Raw genomic sequence first — 25,683 nt, 5'->3', positions numbered from 1 at the left:
GAAAGAAACATCCACATGAGAGAGACACACCGATTGGTTGCCTCCCACATGCACCCCTACTGGGGCTGGGGAACCTGCAACCAAGGTACATGCCCTTGACCAGGAATCCAACCAAAGACTCTTTGGTCTGTGGGCCGAAGCTCTAACCACTTAGAAAACTGGCCAGGGCTCATTAAATTGCCTTTTTTTTTTTTTTTTTTCATCTTTAGTGACAAGATAATTGACTTGCAATGATTGAATCATGGACATGGTGCATATATTCTGATAGGGCTGCTTCTGCTGTTACTTCTATGTGGTAGAAAATATTGTGAAGATGGTTAAGGCAGGGACATGCAGTACTGTTGCTACATACTTGATGGCAGGTGTTTTAGATTTTTTGTTAAAGTTTAGGATATCAAAGCCATATTAATTCATCGTTTCATCCTTTTCATTCATTACCTACCCTCCCCCGCTACCTATTTTTCCCCAGCTTAGTAAATCATATATTTCTCAGTGGAGCTGAGAATTGATACGTCTGCTGATCACAGTGATTTGGAATTTTCCAATCCCAGGGAATGTTTGAACAAGGTCTAAGTTTATTTTTCTTTATCTATAGAAAGTTAACTCTGAAATGAAAATTTTCTATTTATTTCCTTTTAGATTTAAGAATCTATATTTATCCTGGGATTGCTTTTTAACCTCAGAAGGCGGATTCCCATAAGAAGCAGTGTGGTAGTTCCAGAACAGTTAAAACACCTTTGGAGTGTTATAGTTGTTAACTCCCATGCCTAAAACTTAATTCCTTTATTTTCTCTTCACCATATTTGAGCTCAGCTTATTTTTTCTGTTAATTAGAAGTAGTTTTAACCTGCCTAGTGTCATTTGACATACGGGATGCTGATTTTACCAAATACTTTTTCCTCAGGGACTGCACAGGACTGAATCCATATGGAAGAAGAACTTCCCCTTTTTTATGGAGAAAGTGGCAAGGTTAGAAGAAAAGCATGCCCTCGAGCATGTATTTTCTGTGGCATGAAACACTTCATCAAACATTTATTGGCCATCTGATAGGAAGATCAATGAGATAGTGTCTATCTTTGAGGGGCTCACAGTATAGTGACTAAGATGCCAACCGATAATTTTGTGGGTATAGAATGTAAAGGATATAGGACCCAGCAAGGAACTATGGATATAGTCTGAGGAGTAGAGAGAGGGTTCCCAGAGATGGTGACGTTTGAGCTGGGTGAAATAATGCTGTCCAATAGAAGGGTTTGAGTTGGAATGTTCATTCCATTCCCAGAGATTTTTAAAAATTATAGAATATTTCTTCTTAGATGACATGATCTTAATTCATTATAGATATTCTTTAATTTATTTCTCTTTAATCACATCTGAACATTACAGTCAACCAGCTTAAGTCCAGTCAGTGTCCAATTGATACTAAAAGTTTCACATCTTTCAGCATGCACATTGATTTCCATCTAGTGTTAATTTTGTTAAATTTAGAGAATATCTGCTCTTCACTGTTAATATCTGCTTAATATTAACTGCCACTATTAACTTTTACTTTTCTATTTCCACTCTTTTTAAATAAAATATTGTCAAAATACAGTGAACAATGTAAATTATACAAAGCGAGCATAGTTTCAGAAGTTTCTGAAATTGAACCATAGTATTACCATGTGCTGAGTCAAAGTGCTTGTTTGTGAGTCCTTGTAGGAAAGTCCAAAAATTGCTTAGAAAAGTAGTATATAGGACTTGGGAGTCTTACAAAATGTTAATAGGAAAATTCCTAACTTTTCTTTGGAGACAGATTTTATAAAATAAAAAAATGGACTCAAAAATTAGCAATGAAATTACGTTATTACATATAAAGTGTTATACTGCCAGGAAATCTTCAAAGGGCAAGGTGTTGGCTGGTTTTCTTATTTTTTTTTGCTAGGAAGTCCAACATGTAATTTTAATTCTTTTCCATATGCTGTATTTTAAGTTGAATTATGACAACTTAATAATTGTTTGTAGTTAAGTGAAGTATAGACTTGGTTCTCATTGATGGAAAAACAATTACACATGTAGCACACACTCAAAGGAATAATAAAATGCATTTTGGTTTCTAACTTTAAGGAACTCCATTTCCTTAATTATGTTTTCCTTGAGCTAATTATAACTTTGGTACTTTGCATTTCCCAAACAGACGCCAGCAAAAGATGGGGGAGGTGGACTGGATGTGAACAAAGCAGTGAAGCAGAGCTCTCAGTTCCTTGATAGTGCCTTTCCCCCCATACATATTTTTCTGTTGCCCACTCTTGGCTCTTGTTCAGCCAGTCCCTGACCTAACAGTTGGGCACAGAGGCAGTTGGGTGCCTTCTATGGAGATGGTTCCCATCTTGCCGGTGGTTGCAGCATGATTGAGGCTCCTATAGGGTGCTCGTGTGAATTCTTGTACTATATATACTTTTATTATGCAGGGTGGGGCAAAAGTAGGTTTACAGTTGTGAGTACATGAAACAGTTTATTCTTGTTTCGTAATTCTTTAATTATTGTATGATTTTACATACAAACAATGAAAAATGAACTTTTGATGACTAACTTCAGCAGCTAGCCTCTGACAGATTTAAAAACCAGAATATTCACACCTCTGTTTTACTTAGGTTATATTGTAGTTATTTGTTTTCTATTAAATTGTGAGCTCCTTGAAGGGAGTGATTATGTCCCATTTTTATACCTTTAATATTGGACACTCAATAAATGTTCAGTGATACTGTCAGAGCCAGTGTTCTCTTGGCCAGAAGTGTCCTTTCACAAATGTATGGCTGCAGGTGACATTACAAACACACTGGAATCCCAGTGGTCAGCAGAGTTATGAGCTGGGTACTATAGGTTTTGTAGAGGTGGGCTCGTGTTTAGTTGCTTGTTGAATTTGCAACCTGATTCTAGGCATCTAAGAAACCACTTGATTTTATAGCAGGACAGGTTGAAATCCAAAAGCCTGCTTGAAAGGGAAAAATTAGGTAGCAATCAGTCATTATATTGCTGCATGTTTTCTCGTATGTTGCCATCTGCCCTGTTCATGCATGACAACAACATACAGTGGGTATTGCTGCCCTGCTCATAAGGACTTTGTGTGAACAACAGCCAAAGCCCTGCAGATACAAGCAAGCACTAGGTCTACCAGTAATAGAACTTTTTATGTGAACGTCTTACTCAGCAAGAGATCATGTGTGGAAAGAAATATGAGCTCATCCATTAGGAGCTAGTGATCTTGGAGGATTACTTAATCTCTCTGGGCCTCAGTTTTTTTATATGTAAAACAAGGATAGCAGTATCTATGTCCTACAATTGAGAAGATTAGAAATAATATATAAGAACTCTTAACTAGCACATAATATATCTTCATTAAATATTTGATGTCATATCCCAAACATTGTTCTTTTTGAAATTTCTAGAGTTAAGTAGGAAAAATATTAAAATAAGGACCTCATAGAAAATTGTAGAGGTGGGTGATTTAAAGCAGAAGCTTAGATTCAGTCCTTAGCTCTAAAGTGACCTTGGGTGCTGCCCAAAACATAATAGAAGACATCATTCTTGGGACAGGGTCTCACAGTTCAAGCGGCATGGTGAAGTTAAGTGGTTGGATTAGGCATCAGGGGAGCGCACCCTGGTTCAGGCTCTGCCACTAACTCAGGGTGATTCTGTTAGCAGTGACAAGCTGCTTTGCCTCTGTATTATTTTCCTAAGGGTGCCCTAACAAAGGACCACAAACTGAGGGGCTTAAAATAACAGAAATTTATCTTCTCCTCGTCCTGGAAGCTAGAAGTCTAGAACCAAGGTGTCAGCAAGGCCATGATTCCTAAGGGTGGAAGGGACAAATATCCTTTCAGGTCTGTAGAAAATAAGTATCTAACATGATCATCTTTCTACCAGAACTCATTCCTAGTAAAGTTGACTTGATAGCTGATGGGAAAGACAGGCCTAAGAAAATCCCTTGCTCCTTTAAATCCATAAACAGTATGACCATTATTTATTATTTACTAGAGGCCTGGTGCACGAAATTTGTGCAATGGGCGGGGGGGTGTCCCTCAGCCCAGCCTGCACCCTCTCCAATCTGGGACCCCTTGGGGGATTATTATCCCCCACAGGAATCAGGCCTAAACCGGCAGTTGGACATCCCTCTCACAATCCGGGACTGCTGGCTCCCAACCGCTTGCCTGCCTGCCTGCCTGATTGCCCCTAACCGCTTCAGCCTGCCCGCCTGATCACCCCCTAACCACTCCCCTGCCAGCCTGATTGATGCCTAACTGCTGCCCTGCTGGCCCGGTCGCCCCCCAACTGCCCTCCCCTGCGAGCCCGGTCGCCCCCAACTGCCCTCCCCTGCAGGCCTGGTCGCTCCCAACTGACCTTCCCTGCTGGCCATCTTGTGTGAGGGCATGATGGTCAGTTTGCATATTACTTCTTTATTATATAGGATTTTAATCCTTACCTGAGGATATGTTTATTGAATTGAGAGAGAGAGAGACAGAGAGAGAGAGAGAGCAAGAGAGAGAGAGAGAGAGAGAGAGAAAGGGAAGAGGGTCAGAGAGAGAGAGAGAGGAACATTGATCGGTTGCCTCCTGTATGCACCTCGTTCAGGTTGAACCCACAACCTAGGTATGTACCCTGACCAGGAATTGAACCCACAACCTTTTTATGCTCCAACCAACTGAGCAACCTGCCAGGACAAGAGTATGATGATTATTGAGGGAAATGGCCAAACATATCATTTGATAGGCATATTGGCTTTTTAACATCTTATTGTAATCTACAAAAATATTGAAATTTTAAAAGTACATAAGTAAAAGTGTTTTCAGTATAGCAAATCAATAAAAGCTCTCTTCAAAATAGCTTTATAATGTCCACCTTGAATGCTCTTTTCTCAGCATGAGTGCAGATGCTCATGAACTAAACGTGTGCTGTTTTGAGTTTACAGTCATGTGCCACATAACCATGTTTTTTGGTCAATGAAAGTTCACATAAGGATGATGGTCTTATCTATACTAATAAAAGGGCAATATGCTAATTAGAGCAGATGTCTTCCGGACAAAGCCGCAGTGGCTGTGAAGGCCAAAGGCAGGCAGCCATGGTGGTGGTGGTGAGGGCTGAGGGCAGGCAGCCATGGCAGTGGCTGCGAGGCCCAGGACTCAGGCAGCCGTGGGCTCAGGCAGCCATGGGCTCAGGCAGCTGTGAGCCCTGGTGGTTGCTAGGCCCGGGGCTCAGACCTCGCAGCCGAGGCGGCCGGCAGTGGCAGCAGCAGTGGTGTGATAAGGGCGGTGCCTTCCCCTGATAGGTGGTCGCCTCCCACAGAGGGAGGCCAGACTGTGGCCTATGCTATGAGTAGGACATCCCCTGAGAGCTCCTGGACTGTGAGAGGGGGTAGGCCGGGCTGAGGGACCCCCTCCCCCCCCCCAGTGCACAAGTTTTCATGCACCGGGCCTTTAGTAAGATTATAATGGACCTCAAAAATTCCTATTGCCTAGTGACATTGTAACATTGTAGTGCAATGCATTACAATTGCCTACAGTATTTAGTACATAACATGTATACAGGCTTGCAGCCTAGGAGCAATAGGCTATACCCATGGTCGGCAAACTGTGGCTCACGAGCCACATGCGGCTCTTTGGCCCCTTGAGTGTGGCTCTTCCACAAAATACCACATGCGGGCGTGCATACAGTGCGATTGAAACTTTGTGGCCCATGCGCAGAAGTCGGATTTAGGCCTGGGCGAGTCTATTTTGAAGAAGTACTGTTGATATTTGGCCCTGTTGACTAATGAGTTTGCTGACCACTGGGCATACTATATAGCCTAGGTACATAGCACCTATAATCACCTCGGTTTGTCTAAGTGCACTCTATGATGTTCACATGATGACAAAATTGCCTAACAATGCATTTCTCAGAAGGTATCACTGTTGTTGCCCTGCCACCCCATATGTTGAAATCCTAACTTCCAAAGGTGATGGTATTAGGAAGTGGGAGGTGCTTAAGTCACGGGTAGAACACTCATGATTGAGATTAGTGCCTTTCTAGAAGGGGCTCTAGAGAGATCCCCAGCACCTTCCACCATGTGAGAACCACCAGCAATGAACCAGGGAACATGACTGTGCTGGTGTCTTGCTCTTGGACTTCCCAGCCTCCAGAACTGAGAAATAAATTTCTGTTGTCAAGTCACTCCATTTGTGGGACTTTGTTATAGTAGCGCTAGCAAATGAATACATACACTTTCTGAGTGTTTCTTCCTACCAATACCCAAACCTGAGTCGGGGGTGAGGGAACCCACCAGCTGTTTAAACTGAAGGTCAGAACTGGCCCCTGACCTGAAATTCCTGGACCGTTTGCTTGGTATCACTTTCAGTGTTGTTCTTTTCCAAGGACTTGTTTTGTTAAGACTTGGGCAGCTAATGAAATAGCAGTCCTACCTCTCCCCCTTCCCCTCCTGCTTTTACAACCAGCCTAGATTCCAGAGCTTTGCTTAAGACACAGCCAACACTTAAAGTGATGGCTAGACATTCAGTTCCCAACGTTTGGCTTTGGATGATTCCGGTGTGTAGGGCATGGCTATAGGGTTAAGCCTCGGACTGACCTATTGGCACAGCCACAAACAAGTCCCAGCTTAGAGGGCACAGTCCTTTTAGCATAATTAGGCTTGACCTTATGACACTCCCTAGATCTTATCTGGGAAGCTAATGGGCTGTGGGAGGTATAGCAAGTGCTGTCAAAACAAGTGAAACTCACAAGATCATTGTAACTTCTGACAGAATACCTTGTTTACCTCTGGCTATAAAATAAAGGCTCAGCTTGTTTCCTCAGCCAGGCACAGGAAGATCCACCTAGACCCAGCTTATTCTCTTTGTCACTTCTTCATCCTTTCGCCGCCATCACTCAGGCTTTCGAACCCTTGGCTGAGCTGGCTCGGCACATGTGGCACCCAATGCGGGGCCTGAGTTCGGGGGAACTTCAGTTGTCAGGTGAAAGGATGCTCCAGTGAAGCACATGCAGAAAACAAGAAGAAAGGTAAGGAGCGAAGTTCAGTGCTATAACTAGGTATAAAACATGGGAAATTCAGGATCACAGGAAAAGAATTTATACATATCCATCTTAAGGCTATGCTCCAAGCACGGGGCTATTCTGTGAGGTATGAACAGCTTTTCGAATTGTTGGGTTTTGTGAGTAAAATCTGCCCATGGTTTTCTGAGGAAGGAAAGGTAAATATAGAGGCATGGGAGAAGGTAGGAAAACAACATAAAGATCATTATATAGCTGAAGATCCAGAGGAAATGCCTGCCTGTGCTTTCAGTCTGTGGTCCCTGATTTGGGACTGCCTAGAGCAGCCGTGGGCAAACTACGGCCCGCGGGCTGGATCCGGCCCATTTGAAATGAATAAAACTAAAAAAAAAAAAAGACCGTACCCTCTTATGTAATGATGTTTACTTTGAATTTATATTCGTTCACACAAACACTCCATCCATGCTTTTGTTCCGGCCCTCCGGTCCAGTTTAAGAACCCATTGTGGCCCTCGCGTCAAAAAGTTTGCCCACCCCTGGCCTAGAGCCTACTCCAGAAAGGGAATGGATGAATGTGGCAGGGGAATCAAGACAGATGGGGGAAGGCTACCAGAGGCTTCTGACTCCACCTGTACCATCGGCGCCTCTGCTGCCTCCTTCCAGTCCCTGGGGCTGCAGCTCCTGTGGAAGAGAGCCCTCCGGACGATGAGCTTCTTCCCAAATATGAACGAGGATTGGAGGAAGCAAGGGAACAGTGCCGGCAGGTTTGGGATGATGGGGGTTCGGTGCAAACATTTGGAGAGCTTACTGTTGCTCATAAGCCTCTTCTTTTACCCCCTAAAGAAGCAGCTAGAAATGAAAGTCAAAGGGCTACAGGGAGTGGAAACAAGCAGCCTGGACTATGTTCAGGATGCAGGAGAGGAAAGCAATTGGGTAAATGACTGATGTTGATGATAATTTAATACCCCTTAGGCAGGGAAACTTCAGGTCCCACCAGGCAGTAGAGTCCTTATCCTTAACCCCACTGCAGCCTTTCTAGCCGGCTCAGTAAACCTTTATCATGCCACCCTGGGAAGCACAGGATTGGCAAGTTCTTCCTGGGGTGATAGATCAGGACTCAGACAATAGCAGAAAGAGCCAATCCTACTCTTAAAATGAAACTATAAAAACAAAAAAGGGGGGAGAAGAATGTTGTGTGTTAAATTGAAGAATGTTATGTGTTAAAATTTTGTGAATTACAATGCAGAGGGTTGTACAGCGGCCAAAAGGCATTGGGCCTCCTGACAAGAATTTAACCAGATTCGGTAATGATGTGGGGAAGAAGTTGTGTTTGTATCTTTCCAGAAAGAGCAGTGCAGCCAGTTTGGGTACCAGAGTGTTAAGTGTGTTACCACAATGGACCCAGAGAAGCTCTTGTCCCATCATTCAAAAGACTGAGAGTTGCCCCGATGACAGCAAAGTGGAAAAAAGAAGAAAAGGAAGGCTATGCAAGGGACTGAAGTGCCAACATGGGGTCAGATGAAGAAGTTAACAACTGAGGCCCAGCAGATGGTAGAAAAACAATATGTGGAAGCTACTCCCTCAATCATGTTTCTGGCTATGCTAGCATTGGTTAGCTGCCAGTCATCTGCAAAGTCTTGCACAGCCAAGTCCAAGGACTCTGAGTAAATCAGCAAAAGAAACTCTCATTTAGTTATTGCTGTTTTGCATTGGCATTGTTTTGTTATTCTTACTAGTTTTAAAAATGTTAACACATTGGCATTGTTTTGTTAATAGCCAGAGCTTTATGTTTAACTTTTAAAATGTTAACATGTCTGTAGTTTGGGTTTTGCATTGGCATTGTTTTGTAATTGTTTTAATAGCCAGAGTTTTGCTCTTGTTGCTTAAGTTTTACTTTCATTATAGTAGCGTAAAAATAAAAAAAGGGTGAGATGTAGGGCGCGGCTATAGGGTTAAGCCTCGATCTGACCTGTTAGCAAAGCCACAAACAAGTCCCAGCTTAGAGGGCACAGTCCTCTTATCATAATTAGGCTTGACCTTATGACGCTCCCTAGACCCTTCCTAGGTAGCTAATGGGCTGTGGGAGATGTAGCCAGTGCTGCCAAAACAAGTGAAACTCACAAGATCATTGTAACTATGGTGTCCGAATACCTTGTTTACCTCTGGCTATAAAATAAAGGCTCAGCTTGCCTCTGGATCTCTCTCTGTGGCCTCAGCCAGGCACAGGAAGATCCACCTAGACCTGGCTTATTCTCTCTGTCATTTCTTCATCCATTCGCCGCCCTCACTCAGGCTTGTGAACCCTTGGCTGAGCTGGCTCGGCACACGCATGTCCTTGATGAAAATTAGTAGGTGACATCTGATTCTGTCCAGAGCTTCTGGCTCTTGGCTGCAGTGAGAGCAGTACTGAAGCACCTGAGCTTGTACAGGCAATTTCCACAGCAGTGAGAGCATCTCAAAAATAGAAAGAACTTGTTCCTCGTGAAACCAGGCCTACTCTTCTACAGAAATGAAGGGGGCAAAGAAATTTAATTTTTAAACGAATAGTCTCTCTCTCTCTCTCTCTCTCTCCATATATATATATATATATATATATATATATATATATATATATACACACACACACACGCACACATATATATTTTTCTTTTCAGCCAGTACAGGCCACTCCGTCATCTCTGAAGATGTTAGATGTGGGGAAGTGGCCAATTTTCTCCCTTTGTTCTGAGGAAGAGCTGCAGTTAATTCGTCAGGCCTGTGTCTTTGGAAGTGCTGGCAATGAAGTTTTATATATTACAGTGAATGATGAGGTAATTTTGAAGAAAAAATTCAACCACTTCTATTTTCAGTAATAAATCTACTAGACTGAAGACCTTGGGGGAACTAAGGAATTAAGGTTTAAAAAAAAGTACAGAGAATAGATTCGTATTTATTATATAATAAAGCAGTTTTGTTTTAGGAGGACTATGCCTGTATGAAGGTAATTGTAGGTTTGTCAGAAGTAGAACTGCTTGAACTAACAGTGGTTTTCCCCACAGGTTTTTGTACTTGGCACAAACTGCTGTGGCTGTTTGGGCTTAGGTGACGTGCAGAGCACCATTGAACCTCGGAGACTGGATTCTTTAAGTGGCAAAAAGATAGCCTGCCTCAGCTATGGGAGTGGTCCACATATTGTTCTTGCGACAACAGGTAACCTAGGAACACAGTGTAGAATTTTAGCCCTTGCTTTATTTATTGAAAAACAAGAGTAGGACCATCCCCTAAACAGAGAACATACTTTTTGATTAGACAAGAGTTTCTGGTCTGCCTTGTGAACTTTACTATGCTTTGGACAACATAAAATATGAACATATCTGAATATCGGAATAAAGTAATGGAGCAGGTGGAATCTAGCAATTATTGGCACTTTAGATATAAGAATGGCAGTTAAGCCCAGTAAGCCCCTTTTGTTTACACTTTACAAGTATAATTATTTTGCATTAAAATGGTGAACTCGCTCTAAACCAGCGGTTCTCAACCTGTGGGTCGCAACCCCTTTGGCGGTTGAACGACCCTTTCACAGGGGTCGCCTAAGACCATCCTGCATATCAGATATTTACATTACGATTCATAACAGTAGCAACATTACAGTTATGAAGTAGCAATGAAAATAATTTTATGGTTGGGTCACAACATGAGGAAATGTATTTAAAGGGCCAGAAGGTTGAGAACCACTGCTCTAGACTTTGAATTTGAGATTCCTGATCTATGAACTGAAAGACTAAAGCCAGATTCCAGCTTCCACTCCAACTCTTAGCATTCTGTGATTCTTTTTTTTTTTTTTTTTTTTAAATATATTTTATTGATTTTTTACAGAGAGGAAGGGAGAGAGATAGATAGTTAGAAACATCGACGGGAGAGAAACATCGATCAGCTGCCTCCTGCACATCTCCCACTGGGGATGTGCCTGCAACCCAGGTACATGCCCTTGACCGGAATCGAACCTGGGACCCTTGAGTCCGCAGGCCGACGCTCTATCCATTGAGCCAAACCGGTTTCGGCTGCATTCTGTGATTCTTATGTTAGTGACTGATGACTGTAGTTAGTAATATGAGGAATTAAGTATTCCTGTGGCTATTTCATGAATTCAGACTAATAAGACATTATAATTAAAACATAAGTTAGAGTTTTTCTTAAGCTAGGTATTCATTTTGTTAGTACTAGTATTCTTTAAACCGAAAGTAAATTTTCTATTCTTTTATGTGCTTATTTCACATTAAAAAAAATAACCTTTAGGGATTATTGGTTGCCAGTAATAGCAGGCTAAATTATTTAGATAATTTCTTCACTGAAAACAACTATTAAAAATATTAAAAATATTTTTCATGAGGCATCAAAGCACTGACAAGGCAAAAAGGAATTGTTAGATCAGATTTAGGAGAAAGTGTGAACTAAGAAATCAGAGGGGAACTTGAAGCCAATTTGGCCTTAAAGACATCTGCCTGTCCACTTGAATGGAGTTGTGGTCTAATGTATTCATGAGGTGATGGGGTCATAAGTCAACACATTAGGCTGAGACCACAGAGGGCTACACTCTCAGGGCAAGGATGAGCCAGTTCTTCCATCTTACAGGACCGAACTAAAGAATTCCTTGGCTCTGAGCAAATTAGGAAGGAAAAAAAGAAAAAAAACCTCTCCCTGAGAGATTGTAACCATAGATTTGTATTCACATCAGACTGGATGGTCCAAGAAATCTTAAGTCTTGAATTTATTAAAGAGATACCTTTAAGTACCTTCTGAAGTTGATGTAAATCCTTTCTTTAGGAAGGCACCTTCATTCTGGGCCTGAGGGAGTATGATGCCATTGAAAAATAATTTTCCAGTTGCAATTAGCAGCACATAGTCAAAGGCAACAAGGTACATAAGGAAACAGGCAGCATGAAGGAGAACCAGCAAAAAAACCAGCAAAAACTGACTACTAAATATCAGATATTAGAATTACCAGATACCAGTGATAAGATAGCTGTATTTATTGTTTGAAAGAATAAAAAATGACCTCTAAGCTACCAGCAGAGATCATAAAAGATTTGAAAAAGAACTAGATGTACAGTATAATTATCCAAATGAAAAACTCAGTAGACAATTTAAGCTGCAGTTTGGACACAGCAAAAGACAAAATTAATAGACTAGAAGATAGATCAGAAATAATTATCTGGAATGTAGCACAAAGAGACAATATGGTAGAAAATATAGATGAAACAAGTATATACTGTATGATTTCATTTCTTTAAAGTTTAAAAACAGGACAAACAATTTTGTTATTCAGGATTTGTATGTGGAGGGCTTTGGGAGTGATCAAAGGTTATATTTTCTCACCTGAATGGTAGCACATGGGTATGTGTGTTTTATAATTATTTATGAAATTGTGCATATATATTTTATGAATGTTTATGAATATGTATTATATTGTGCAATAAGTGATATAATAACAAAGATTAAAAATAACTTGGTGTTCACTTTACAGATAAGGAAGTTAAATTTTTTTACTTTCAATCTAATGCTTTTTTTTCTATTTATTCTATTAAAAGCAGCCTTTTTTCTGCCATTTATTAAGAGCCTATCTTCCAGCTATTATAATTGCATTTATTTAAATTTCATCTTGTTGCTTTGAAGTAGAATGTAGTTTATATTTTCAAGTGTATATTTTTACAGAATGAGTTTGGTGGAATAGGGAAGTTGATTTGCTTTTGCAACTTAATTTTTAGTTTCACTTGTAGAAGTGCATTATGTATTTTCATATGATGAAGCAGATATTTTGAAAGCTAATTATGTTTGTGTTTTGTTTTTATTTTTTTAGAAGGAGAAGTCTTTACCTGGGGTCATAATGCTTATAGCCAGCTGGGCAATGGGACAACTAATCATGGTTTGGTGCCCTGTCATATCTCTACTAATTTGTCCAACAAACAAGTGATTGAAGTTGCCTGTGGGTCTTACCATTCTTTGGTGCTAACATCTGATGGAGAAGTAAGAATAGCATAAATGTCATTGATTTTTTTTCAGTAAAATTATATAGATTCCTATAACAATCCTAGAAGGATGATCATTTAATTAAAATGACCACCTCCCTCAAATTTAGTTTTATTCTTGTTAGCAACTCACAGTCACAGTGTTTATATTATTTTTTACCTTCATGCAATAAAAAATGTCTGTTACTGCAAAATTCTGTATTGCTATATTCAAAGGGGTTATTTACAAAAAGAAAAATTTCCAAATGCTGGAAAAGATGGCTGGTGCAAAGTAGATATTATTATAAATATTATATGATACTTGGTAATAATTACTACTGTTTGTATGGATAACACCAATAACCTAATTTTATAAATTAATACATTTTGAAAGAATGAATTTTACCAAAACTTCCCTGCCTGTGTTGTGACAGTTTATGGATAGCAACCACTTTGAAAGCAAAGATGAGGTGCAATACAAATATGTTAGTGTATAATTGGGATACTTTATAAATTAGTATATTGCATTAATTGATCTCTTCGTTCCAATAGGTATTTGCCTGGGGTTATAATAACTCTGGGCAGGTAGGATCTGGATCAACAGCTAATCAGCCGATCCCTCGAAGAGTCACTAGCGGCTTACAGAATAAAGTAGTTGTGAACATAGCATGTGGGCAGATGTGCTCCATGGCGGTGGTGGACAATGGGGAGGTAAGAAGGTTATTTCATATTTCACTTAAGAAAACTGTTTGCCTTTTCAGTGTCATACCAACATGGCATGTTTCTCACACAGAGAACTTTCTGTCTTTTGTTTGCATTGAGTCTCTCATTTTCTCTCAGGTTTATGTCTGGGGTTACAATGGAAATGGGCAGCTCGGACTTGGCAGTAGTGGCAACCAGTCCACCCCCTGTAGACTAGCTTTGCAAGGTGTTCGTGTCCAGCGGGTATGTCTTCTATTGGTTTTTAAGTCTTTCGTGGCAAAGATACGATGTATTAAAAACAGTTTCTATAGCAGGATGAAAAGTTTAGCTGCTTGGATATATTCATTGAAGTAAAGGTTTAAGCTCTATTTCCTTGAATTAAGTTATAGTTATTCATTAGAAAATTTAAATTTCTAGGGCACTCTCTTAAACAGCTGTTGGAATATAAATTGTTAAAATCTTTTCCAAGGAAATTTTGAAAGTATATATCAAGAGGCTTAAAAATATTCAGACCCTTTGATCTCTAATTCTACTCCATTCTAAGGAACCAAAGAGAAACGTCACTTACAGAATTAGTGGAGAAGATATGTTTACAAGGGTTTTTTATGATTTAGGAATAGTACTCTATGTAATGTTAAGTAAAAAAAGATAAAGAACTGCTTATACAATATGATCATTTAAAAAAGCTATCTGCATATCTTTGTATAACTCAAAAAAATGCCAAGCTTGAGATTACTTTCATACTTATACTTTTTTCACATTGAACATGTTAACTTTTATAATAAAAGAAGAAAATTCTTCTTAAAAAGTGACAGTGTCTGTTGCTTATTAACTTCACCTCCTTGGTCTCTGTGAGCATAATGAATGCCACATCGAAGGTAAATACTGGCCTCATGTCACTAAAGGACTCAGGGCGAGCTTACTGTAATTTTGGCCGCATTGGAACTAAGCTGGCTCTGGAGAGATGGAGAGATTGGTTAACTTAATGCTTGCTCTCTTCAAGGCTGCCTCTTCCCGTTTTTTTTTTTTTTTATTCTTAACCTATTCTGTGAAAGCATATTTCTCTCAATTAGCAGGCCTGAGTGGATTTGGTTTTTCTCTTTCAGGTTGCCTGTGGCTACGCACACACATTAGTATTAACAGATGAAGGCCAAGTATATGCTTGGGGTGCAAATTCTTATGGCCAGTTGGGCACTGGCAATAAAAGTAACCAGTCCTATCCTACTCCTGTTGTTGTGGAAAAGGACAGGTAATATGTGCATTTTCAAAATAACCTCAATGTTCCTTAGTGATTAAACAAAATTTAGACATAATATAGAATTGTAGGGAATTTGCTGCTAGTATTAGAATATTCTTTAACATGAGCATTCATTCCTTTTTAAAATTGGCTTTGGATTGTTGGAGAATTTAACTTATGTCAAATATTCTATTTCCCTTAGCCATATTTCATCTATACCTCTAATAGTTACTCTATACAAACTACAATGACTAAACCTCCAACAAATATTCTACATTCTTCTCCTCACAACTGACCTTTTCCTGCCCTCCTCATTGTTTGCTGATTTACATTCTTAAGAGGAAGTTGATAACATTTGCAGTCTGTGTTCTGTGGTTTAGGAAAATTTGCTTCTTGATATGAATCAGGTATCAGAACAGACGACCTCAGGCAAAGGTGAGGTGCCTAGGCAGTGGCTTTGGTCCCAAACCTGGACTTGAAGGTTCCCTCTAAACTTTCTCCCCCCTCCTTCCTATAGCAGCTGCAGCGTCAGCCATGCCTGTGCCCCACCCTGGACTTCCCTTGTGTCCCTAGGAGTTCAGGAGAATGTCACCAGGCCGTGCTTAGGGAAGGCCAGCTCCTCATCCTTCCGCATCCCAACCCTTTTGCTGTCTCTATACCAGCCCTTCTCCAAAAAGCAGTGTTTCCACCTCCTGTAACGGCAAAGGCTGCTCCCTGTTTGTGAGGCTAATAGTAAAGATTTCAGAAGTGAATGTAGGAATTTTGATTTTCTGTGGTGGGTAGTTTAGCGTTGATGGAGACTCTTTGTGTTTCAACCAGTTACATTTTTCATAGAACATTATCATGGAAAAGGAAGGCTATCATTTTAAGTGTTTCCCCAAAGTACACAAAAGATATTCAAAAAATCTAAAAGTCTTTGCTGAGTAGGTCATTGTGGAAGTGATTACATATGATGAGAACAGAGTAGTTAATTAATATTTATCTAAACAGTGTTGGGCTGTTCTAACCTCCCCTTCTCCCAGAGATTACCGGATTGCTTTATAACTAAAGTAGATAAAATGTAGAAGGCCTTTTTCTTTTGTTAACTTCTCAGATATCTGTATGTTGAGCCCCCATCCTGCCATCTGACCAGCGCTGGGCCCCCTCCCTCCACACTGCCAGGTTGGTGTTTTCTTAGACTCGGGCCTCTGCTTCCTCTCATTGATACTATCTGGCAGGAGCAAACTTTCCTCTGCTCTCAGGGTTCTTCTGGCTGGTATAGTAATCAAGTAGACATGAGACAGATTGGCAAGAGAAAATAACCAAATTTAATACATACATATGTATGGGGACCCCGCATACTGAGACAGTCAGAGAATTTACATACATGCGAGGTTCAGAAATAGAAGGGAACATGGGTATGTATATGAGACATCCTGAGCTAGGATGAGGTAAGGTGCTTTGGGGGCTTCAAAGGGTCATTGCGGGATGATAAGAAGAGCAGACGTTTAGTAAATAGGAGTCTGTCCTGCCCTATAGATAGATCAAAAGAGGTTATCTCTGCTCTGGCCAGTGCATCCTCCTGTACACCGAAAGGTTGCTGGTTCAATTCCCGGTCAGGGCACATGCTAGGGTGCGGGCTTGATCCCTAAAAGGGGGTGTGCAGGAGGCAGTTGATCGATGTTCCACTGCTACATCCATGTCTCTCTCCTCTTCTACTTTCCTCTCTCTAAATCTCAATTTAAAAAGGCTCCTAATACAAGTTATTCTAGGTAGTTCAGGATGGGGCAGAAATTTCTCTTGAGCCCATGGCTAAAGTGGCCTTTAGCTCAAAACAATCTGCATACCATAGAAGCACATCTTGGGGTGACTTGCCCTGAACTCCCACAATATCAAAGGCCACCCGGTTCTTCCTTGGCACCATGCTGGGACATGACATCTGCACATCCATCAGCCTTTCCCAGCTCACCTTCTAGGCTATTCTTCCTCTCCCTTTCAGCCTATGGTGCACACTGTTGCCAGAGTAATTTAAGAACTCTGTTTCATCCTATCATGGCTCTGTTTACACAGCTGTTTCCCACTTGTCTATCACATCAGATCAAATCTAAACCTTTCAGCCTTGGTTCTAAGATTGTTCCTAGCAAATGTCATTGCTCTCTTCCCCCAAAGTTGCTTGTCTATGCCGGGTAGGACCTCTTAATGTTGAACCTTCTTCACCCTATGCCTACACATTTGTCCATGTATTTCTTACCCCCTTTTACTTTAAAGACTCCCTGAGGAGACCCCAGGTATTTCCCCTTACTCACCAGAGCACTTGTAGGCGGTGCTATGATGTTATCTGGGAACTGTTTGCAGTTTCACAGATACGCTCCTTCTCTCTTCAGCTAAGCCATGAGCTCTTCCGGGCAGACCCCATTGTGCTTGAAGCAACTGTTACTTCTGAGAAGAACCATTTTTGAATGTGCACTGGGATGGTAGATTACTTCATTTATCTTCACCACAAGCCTCCACTTCTCTTTTTTAAGATGATAAAATGGATTATAAGAGTTTAAGTACTTGGCCTCTGACTTCCAGCCCATGTTTTGCCTACTGCACCAAGCCATTTTAAGTGAATTATTGCTCCTCTCATATGTAGTTGTAACATGAGGGTAGATGGGTGGTAGTAGTAAATTCACTTTCTTTGAATAAATGTATTTATTTTATTTGCCCTTTTTCTTTATTTTTTGAAAAAAAATCCTTATTGAGAAGCAAAATAGTATTGACCATTTTCCCCATGTAGGCGAGGTTCAATTTGAGCCAATTTGACTAACTTAACCATGTAAATAGGAAAGGCCTTACTAATTTGAATTGACCATTAGAAATACACATTCTCTACACACATGAGCCTATGGCACTTAAAATGCTGAGTAGAAGTAGTAATATTGAGAAACCTCTACTGTTAGGCTACGTTTGTACACCAGTCATCGCACTTGGGGCTTAATGTTTTTCTTAAAAAAAATTATCTTTATTGTTGAAAGTATTACATATATCCCCCTTTTTTCCCTCATTGATCCCCTCCACCCCACTCCACCCCCTGGGCCTAACGTTTTCTCACTTAATTCACAATACTGGCCTTGCAATGTGATGAAAGACTCGTAGATCTCAGGGACATTCCCAGTCACACAGCCTCTTGGTAAAGCTAGCATTCAAACCTACCTCCACATCCGGCTCCCCACTCTGCGACATACAGCCTCATCTCCTCCATTCCTTGGGTTGTTTTCAAGAGCTGAGAGCTACCTTCTAATAAATCAGGGGAATTACTTGGGCTGCACATGAAAAGAATATTTCTCAGCCTTCTGAGGGAAGCCGCCACAGCAATCTCCAGATTGTGCGAGGACCATCCTCCTGGACTGGGGAACCTCTAGTTAAAGCTCACAGTGGAGGAATATCTCCACCCTTCAATTGCTAGCCTTGGTCAGTGTGGGCTTGTCCAATCTTCAGTTGTTCTGTGTTGTTGACTCTTTCCCAATTAGTCAATAAAATGATCTACAAATTATATTTAGTAAGACACGTAGTGGGTGCTTAGGGAGAGAGAAATAAGCCAGTGAATCAACCTGGCAGGAACTTGTGATCTAAGACATCTCCACCTGAAAGGTAACTGGGTCAGGCCAGCTGGTGTGGACAGGCGGTACTGCAAGAGCTTAGGTGAGCGAGAGACCTCTTACCTCCTGGCTGTTTGAACTGGACCTTAAAGGATGGGTAGGATTTCTGAGGCAAAGAGAAAGGAAAGAACATTTCTGAATAAGGACTTGAACTGTGAATACAGACACTGAGGGGCAGTGTGTACCTGTTTGTTGGAACATAGGGTGTGTGGGCAAAAGTCATTTGAAAGAAGGTTGGACATGGGTGGAAGCCAAATTATGGAAGGCCTTGATGTCACTTGTCTGGGTTTTATCTTGTGGGAAATCACTGAAGGTTTGAAAGTACTGGTGAGAATGGTGTTTCCAGAGGATTATTAACCTGCTGGTGTGCAATTTGGGTCAGTGGAGAGAGAAGTTCTAAGGCAGAGAGACCTAGGAGACTGTTCCATTGGTCCAGATGTGGGGTGTGTCTGACTGAGGGTGGTGGCCGATGGGGGAAGTTACGAAGGGACTATGTTATCTGTCAAGTGGATATTCTGAAGGAAGTGGTAGGTGAGGAGGGAGAAGAAGCCAAAGATGACTCTGAGGTTCTGAGTGAGTTGCTGAGGATGCTGATCCCATTGCCTGCGCTGCAGCAAACCCGAGATGACCGCCTCACTTGGGGTAAAATAGTTTACTGTCTTCTTTGAATCTGTATGGTGGCTTGTTCTTAGAGCAAAGTAATTGCTTCCAAATAAACAAAAATAGTGTTTTCTGTTAGGAAGTGTTCTGAGAACTGCCTCCTTGGCAGTCATGAGCCTATTGCACCAGGGTCTCACACAGGTGGGTCCCAGAAAACTGTACGCTTGGGCTCTAGATGACACAGTCCAGTGAGGTATCACTACTGAATGTACTGTTCGCAGTGTGAGTTGTGGTGACTTACAGCATGCTCTATTTAACTCTAAAATTGGTGATGTTTTGATGAAAATACTTTTTGAACCTGTGTTAAGATGGTTCTAGCTTTTATTATCTACTTCAGTGAGTAACATTTTAATAAAAAGTTATATCACCTTTTTTTCCCCCTTTCTTTTTTTGTCTTTACTCTCTTGGATTGTACTGGATTTCAAAATGGGATGGTACATGTTTTTATAAGCCTGCTGGCTAGAAGTGGTAATAAGGTCTTCATGAGTTATAAGTGCATTGAAGTATAGCTTCGATGTAAATACCTTTACTGCCTGAAAATCTAGATTAGATATGTAACTTTTTTTGTTTTGTGTTTTGAAATCAAACCTAAGGGGAGATGAGATAAAGTCATTTCTTCTTCTGTTTACTGTGTTTACTTGGTGTTTGTGAATTTAGAATTACAGAAATTGCAGCCTGCCACTCTGCCCACACATCTGCCGCCAAGACCCAGGGAGGGCACGTGTACATGTGGGGCCAGTGCCGGGGCCAGTCCGTGGTCCTGCCTCACCTCACCCACCTCTCCTGCACGGACGACGTGTTTGCCTGCTTTGCCACTCCCGCTGTCTCCTGGCGCCTCCTCTCTGTGGGTGAGCTGATCACTGTCCATTTGGGTGATGCTTGAAAACTAGGAAGAGAACTCTGGTGCTTTTATTTTGATAGGAAAGACTTTGTTAAGTGCAGTATCATATCATTTATTTCCCTCAAATGGATTCGTGTGAAAAGGAACTAGTTTGATTTCTCTTAAAAGTATCAGAAACAAAGACTACATACTAAATTAAAAGTACTTTTATTTGACTACTTTTTAACTTGACTGAGAAATTGTTTTTTAGCTAGTGTGTCTATTTAAATATTCAAAAATTTCATTTAGTGAGATGGTTTTGTACTGTGTAGTAGTTGTTTTGCCAGATTTATAAAGAGATGTGTGTGAGGTTTTAACCCTTAATGATTACAGAGGTGCGAGTTCATATTGAGGGGAGAAGCATGGCTCAGTTGCGCAGTTATTTTAGAGAGCTGACGTTTTCCCGAGTGTCTGCGCCGCAGAGCAATGCTGTACTGCAGCCTGCGTTTTCATTATGTCTGTAGCTAATGCTAGAAACACTGGTGTTGTGATTCTCTTAGAACCTGACGACCACCTCACAGTAGCTGAGTCTCTGAAGAGGGAATTTGACAACCCCAACACCGCAGACCTGAGATTTCTGGTGGATGGAAAGTACATTTATGCACATAAAGTCCTTCTCAAAATTAGGTATGGAATCACTTATTTTGAGAATTAAATAAGTAAATACATTTGTTATTTGCCAAGGAACTACTCTAGGCACTTCAGTAATTATGGGAAAATGTGAGGCCGGTTTTGCCCTTAGGAGCTTTCAGGGCAGCCTGGGAAACACATATACACAAAACAAGAACTACCAGAGGCGACCACCAGCGCGGTTGGCTCAGGGAGCTTTCTCTAGGAGCTCTCCCGCTTCCTTGCACGACTTGGAACGGGGAGCAGCGGCTGCCCGCGGTGAGTGTTGTGAGCTGTTAGCGCGCCGGCTTCAACACAAGTAAACCTCCACGCTAGCGCTGGGCCCGGCGGGGAACATCACTCTCCCCACTCAGCTGTGGGGTACAGAACTTTTAGAGGCTTGAAAAAAGAGAAGATAAGGCTTTTCCAGAGCAACAGACCCAGGGTAGAGCTAACACAGAGTTTTAAAAAATCAAATATATTGATATAAATTTTGACCAATGCGTTACATCCATTTAAAGTCCATTTAATGTGCACATTTGAGGAGCTTTGACATATGAATACACCTGTGAAAGCATCACCCCAAGTCAAGATTGAGAACGTTTCTGTCACTCCTCAAACATCCCTTGTGCCCTGGGTTCTGGGGCAGGTAATCTTCTTTCCTCACAGAGATTAGTTAGCATTTTCTAGAAGTTTATATAAATGGAATTATACAATACGTTTTCTTCTGTGCCTGGCTTCTTTCTTTTCACATAATGATTTTGAAAACCATCCTATTGTCTAATAGATACTTAAATCCCACTGCAACAAATAACAAGCTCAATATAGCGTGTTAGTCTCAAGTTCACCTCTCAGTAAGGTCAGGCTGTACAACATTTGTTCACTTTTATTATAGTCCATAAACCTTCATAAAGGGTGTGTGTATGTCAGTTTCTAGGGCTACTGTAACAAAGCACTACAAACTGGGCTTCAACAACAAATTCATTCTCTCATAGTCCTGGAGGCTAGGAGTCACGATCCAGGTGTTCACAGGGTGGGTTCCTTCTGAGGGCTGTGAAGAAGAACCTGGTCCACCAGCCTCCTGGCTTTTGGGGGTTTCTGGCAATCTTTGGCGTTCCTTGGCTTGTGGCAACATAAATGCAGTGTTCACATGGCGTCCTCCCTGTGTGTGTACACACCTGTGTCCAAATTCCCTCTTTTTCATATGGACACCAGTCATATTGGATTAGGGTCCACTCTAATGACCTCATTTTAACTTGGTAACTAACCTCTGTAAAGAAAGACCCTTTCTTCAGATATTGTTATATTCTGATGTTAAGACTTCAACAGATGAATTTTATGAGAGACAATTCAAACCATAACAGGAAGTGAAGAAACAAAATTACTCAGCAGTTACAAAAATAAACCCATCTGACTTCCATAAATGCTGCTCCCTGGACACGGTGTGGTTACTTTCAGGGAGGCGGCACTGTCTCCATCCAGTGTGTCTGCAGGGGCAGGTCTCCCACAGCAGGTTTGCATTTGCAACCTTGTTAAATTAATGGTTGGTTGAAAACTGGACACAGAGGAAGTGAGGGGCCAGGGCAGGGACATAAAAATGTGCAACTTGGTGAGTGTCATGTGTAATGTTGTGTTTCCTTTCTCCTTGTTAGGTTCTCCCCCTTTAAGCTCCACAGGGGTGTGCTCCTTGTGTTATCTGCTCTTGCCCAGAAGCTAGGACCTGACATGCTTTTCTTCCTTCAGGTGTGAGCATTTTCGTTCTTCATTGGATGACAGTGAGGATGATATTGTAGAAATGAGTGAATTTTCATATCCTGTTTACCGAGCCTTCCTGGAATACCTGTACACAGACAGCATCAGCCTTCCCCCTGAGGAGGCAGTAGGTAATTAATTACCACCAGACTTTACCAAGAGATTGGCAAAGTGCTGGGTAACTTGGCAAGGTGATTTCTGTGGAGCCTAAATGGATGTCGCTGTGAGTGCAATCGCAGAAGGCGTTCTCTCTTTGTGTGTTGAACCCAAACTCTTTTCCCTTGTTACTAATCATTCAGAGGTTGACTGAATAGATAAAAGAAGAGATAGATGAATTATCATCACTGTGCAGCAGGTACCACTCTTAATTACTATATGTTAGTATTGTACATAACTTTTAGCTATCATATCTATTGCCCTCAAGATGTTTTCATTATAAAACAGATAAAATCCACATCATAAGCCCTGCTGGTCTCTGTATCTGTGAATTTCCATCCCAGATGGCTTTGGGACAGATGTGTTCACCTGACATTAAAAAAGCAACACAGGGTACCCCATGGATGCAGAGTTCAATACATACTAAGTTTCAGTTTACAGCTGCCAGGAACTAAAGAAAGAGTTCAATCCCCAAATTTTTAAACATTCATTTGACATGTTTATACATGTCAATATAACATTTTTTTAAACCAGATTAGCATGTAATTTTACTCAGGTAAACAAAAGTCTGATTTCTGAAGTTTTACAGTTTCCTTCCTTTCTTGCACAATGTTTTAGTGCCCATGCTCACTGTGTGCTGCAGCTCCTTTGGGCATCTGTGCAGAAACAGACTGAGGCCCTGCCCCTGAGGGGCTTGTACTCAGATGAGGGAGGCCAGCCCTAAGCAATAAATGCAAGCAGTCAGTCAGGAGGGTCAAGAGAAGCCTCCGTTGGGAAGTGCATTGAGCAGAGCCCTGGGGAGTCACGAGTGGGCCATGCAGATACCCCAGGAAGAGCACTCAGCATGGGTAACAATAAGTGCAGAAGTCTAAGACAGGAACAAAGTTAGCATGTGGAAGAGGAGGGGGAAGGCCAGGGTGATTGGAATGGACTGAGCAAGACTTATACTGGGAGGAATTAAGGAGTTGAGAGCTGGGCAAGATCATACCTAACCGTGAAGGCCATGGCGAGGAGCTTGAGTTTTTTTCTTGGTGTGAGGTTTTGAGCATAGGATTGTGCTATTTAGGATTTGCTTTAATTCTGACAGTAAAATGGGGGGCGGGCGGGGGGGGAGAGTGGCTTAAACAAGATAGTATCTTTCTCTCTCACACAGGGATACAGGGCAGGGCATTGCTATATGTAGCCCCTGTGCTCATGGTCCAAGACCGCTTTTGCATTACAGGTAACAGAATGGAGGGACAGCGACAAAGGGGTGAAGGGCAAATGCCCAAAATCTTAAGGAGGCAGGGTCCTGGAAGTTCCCCTTACTTCAAACCATGGATCAGAGCTGGCCAAGGCCATAACCCAGCCAGATGCATAGGAGGTAGGGGAAAGTGTGGTCATATCTAGGTGGCCGTGACTGTGTGTGTAGTGGAGAAGCAGCAAGTAGCTTATACCATAGGAATGATGTGATTTGTTTTTAAAAGATCAGTAATTCTAATGGCTCAGGTGTGACATGATGGCACCCTGGGTTAGTGGTGTAGCAGTGGTGGCGTTGAAGAGACCAGATCTGGATATTTTAAAGATGGAGCTGATGGTATTTGTCAATGGCTGGGAAGTGGGTGTAAAGAGAAGAGAAGGATTGTAAGGAGATGAGAAGAATGACTGTGCTGAGGTGCTCGGCCTGAATGGCTGGGGTAATGAAGTATCACTCACTGAGATGAAGACGATGGAAAGATGCTGCTCTTGAGTTTGAAAAGTCAAAGGAGCTGATTAAACATTCAAGTGGCAGTTATTTTTATCAGCTCACCCCTAATATTTGCAGGGCCCTGGGCAAGAGCCCAAATAAAGGGCTACGTATCATACATCTAAAAACTTAGTGAGATGTGATGCTAACTTCAGATAAAATATGTTCAATCCTCAGACCTTGAAAAGTATACCTTCATTGAGAACTGAAAAGCCAGGTTAAGTTTTAGTTGGAATTTAAGAGTTGTGCGACTCCTAGGAGTTCTGTGCTGAACACAGTGGCATGGGAGGGACAGGCCTCTGGCCTCCAGCTTGCAGCCAGGTGCCTTCCTTTTCCCTCCACCAGCTACATCCTGCATCACAAGGGGTGTGTGGGCACCACAGCCTGCATGTCCAAGCTCCAGCCACCACCACCTCAGCCACCCCTTGAGGCTGAGGGGCTGTGCATTGGTGGTATGGTTTGGAGGGGAGGGAATACCCACACATGTGGTCTCAGGGCCAGTTAGTCGGGGAATCCCAGGGTCCCAGACACCCAAAGTGTGCCCTAAGTAAGAATGGGTACACGGCTCCTTAACCACACTTTGGGTGATGAGGGGTGTGCCTGGCAGTATAGAATGAGGCCTCCTGAGCAGGGACGTAGGGCAGGGTCCTGTCTTAGGGCAGTTCTTGCGAGTCCGGGTCAATGTGAGTCTGAAGCTGGGGAGTACATAGGGCTGTTGGTATGAGTTTGGGAGTTGTTGAAAACTGACCAGAAACCACTGAGCCATTCACAATTCTTATGGTTTCAGCATCCTCCAATGGACCACAGGCTTTTCTTTCTTAACTTTGATAATGTGTGTCATATTACAATGAAAGCAAGTTTCTGACCAAATTCTTCCACTCAATAGCAGACACAAACAAGAACAGTAAACGTTGTGAGATTGATGAAATCCCTGCTATCTGTCCATTAGGCCCTCTATAAAGGAGCTTGCTTGAAAGGTTAGCATGAAGTAGATGTAACAATACTCTAGTAGCAGGGTTTAGCTAACCTTTTGATCAGCCTAGGACTGGATGTAGACCTAGCGAATGTACCACTCCACAGGTATAGGACTACTTAAGCTCATGATGCTTGAATGCCATTCATGCAAAGGCAAAAGGGCGCTCACGATATTTAGAGCCAAGTCACATATCCTGAACACTACTCATTTCACCAATAACAAAGTATTTCTAGCTCTCTCTGAAGATTTAGGTAGTATCTGAAACTCCTGACAAGGGTCTTTCAAATGCTAACTGGCCATTCCTGACTGGAGTACTTCATAGTGTCCTATGGGGTAGATAACAATTAATGGCATTTGAAACCACC

The 25,683-nt window shown here is 41.7% G+C and overlaps 1 protein-coding gene across 4 annotated transcripts in view; it reads left to right on the top strand.

Moving 5' to 3' along the window:
• The window catches only part of RCBTB2 (RCC1 and BTB domain containing protein 2), a 36,328-nt gene that overhangs the window by 6,625 nt on the left and 4,020 nt on the right, over positions 1-25,683 (top strand). For 2 of the 4 annotated variants that reach the window (XM_070409057.1, XM_070409056.1), the window contains exons 2-10: positions 9,671-9,826; positions 10,055-10,205; positions 12,853-13,019; positions 13,553-13,711; positions 13,841-13,945; positions 14,809-14,951; positions 19,877-20,067; positions 20,600-20,726; positions 22,452-22,591. In XM_070409057.1, coding sequence (XP_070265158.1) covers positions 9,701-9,826; positions 10,055-10,205; positions 12,853-13,019; positions 13,553-13,711; positions 13,841-13,945; positions 14,809-14,951; positions 19,877-20,067; positions 20,600-20,726; positions 22,452-22,591 — 1,309 coding nt within the window. In that variant the 5' untranslated portion in view covers positions 9,671-9,700. Of the gene's footprint in view, positions 1-904; positions 970-9,670; positions 9,827-10,054; positions 10,206-12,852; positions 13,020-13,552; positions 13,712-13,840; positions 13,946-14,808; positions 14,952-19,876; positions 20,068-20,599; positions 20,727-22,451; positions 22,592-25,683 lie in introns of all 4 variants that reach the window. The other 2 variants (XM_070409055.1, XM_070409058.1) reach the window with 2 other exon arrangements.

Source organism: Myotis yumanensis, unplaced genomic scaffold (assembly GCF_028538775.1).
Source record: "Myotis yumanensis isolate MYYU_CA2020_CCGP unplaced genomic scaffold, mMyoYum1.0.hap1 SCAF_3, whole genome shotgun sequence".
Classification (NCBI taxonomy): Eukaryota; Metazoa; Chordata; class Mammalia; order Chiroptera; family Vespertilionidae; genus Myotis; species Myotis yumanensis.
This window is presented reverse-complemented; position numbering and strand designations above follow the sequence as displayed.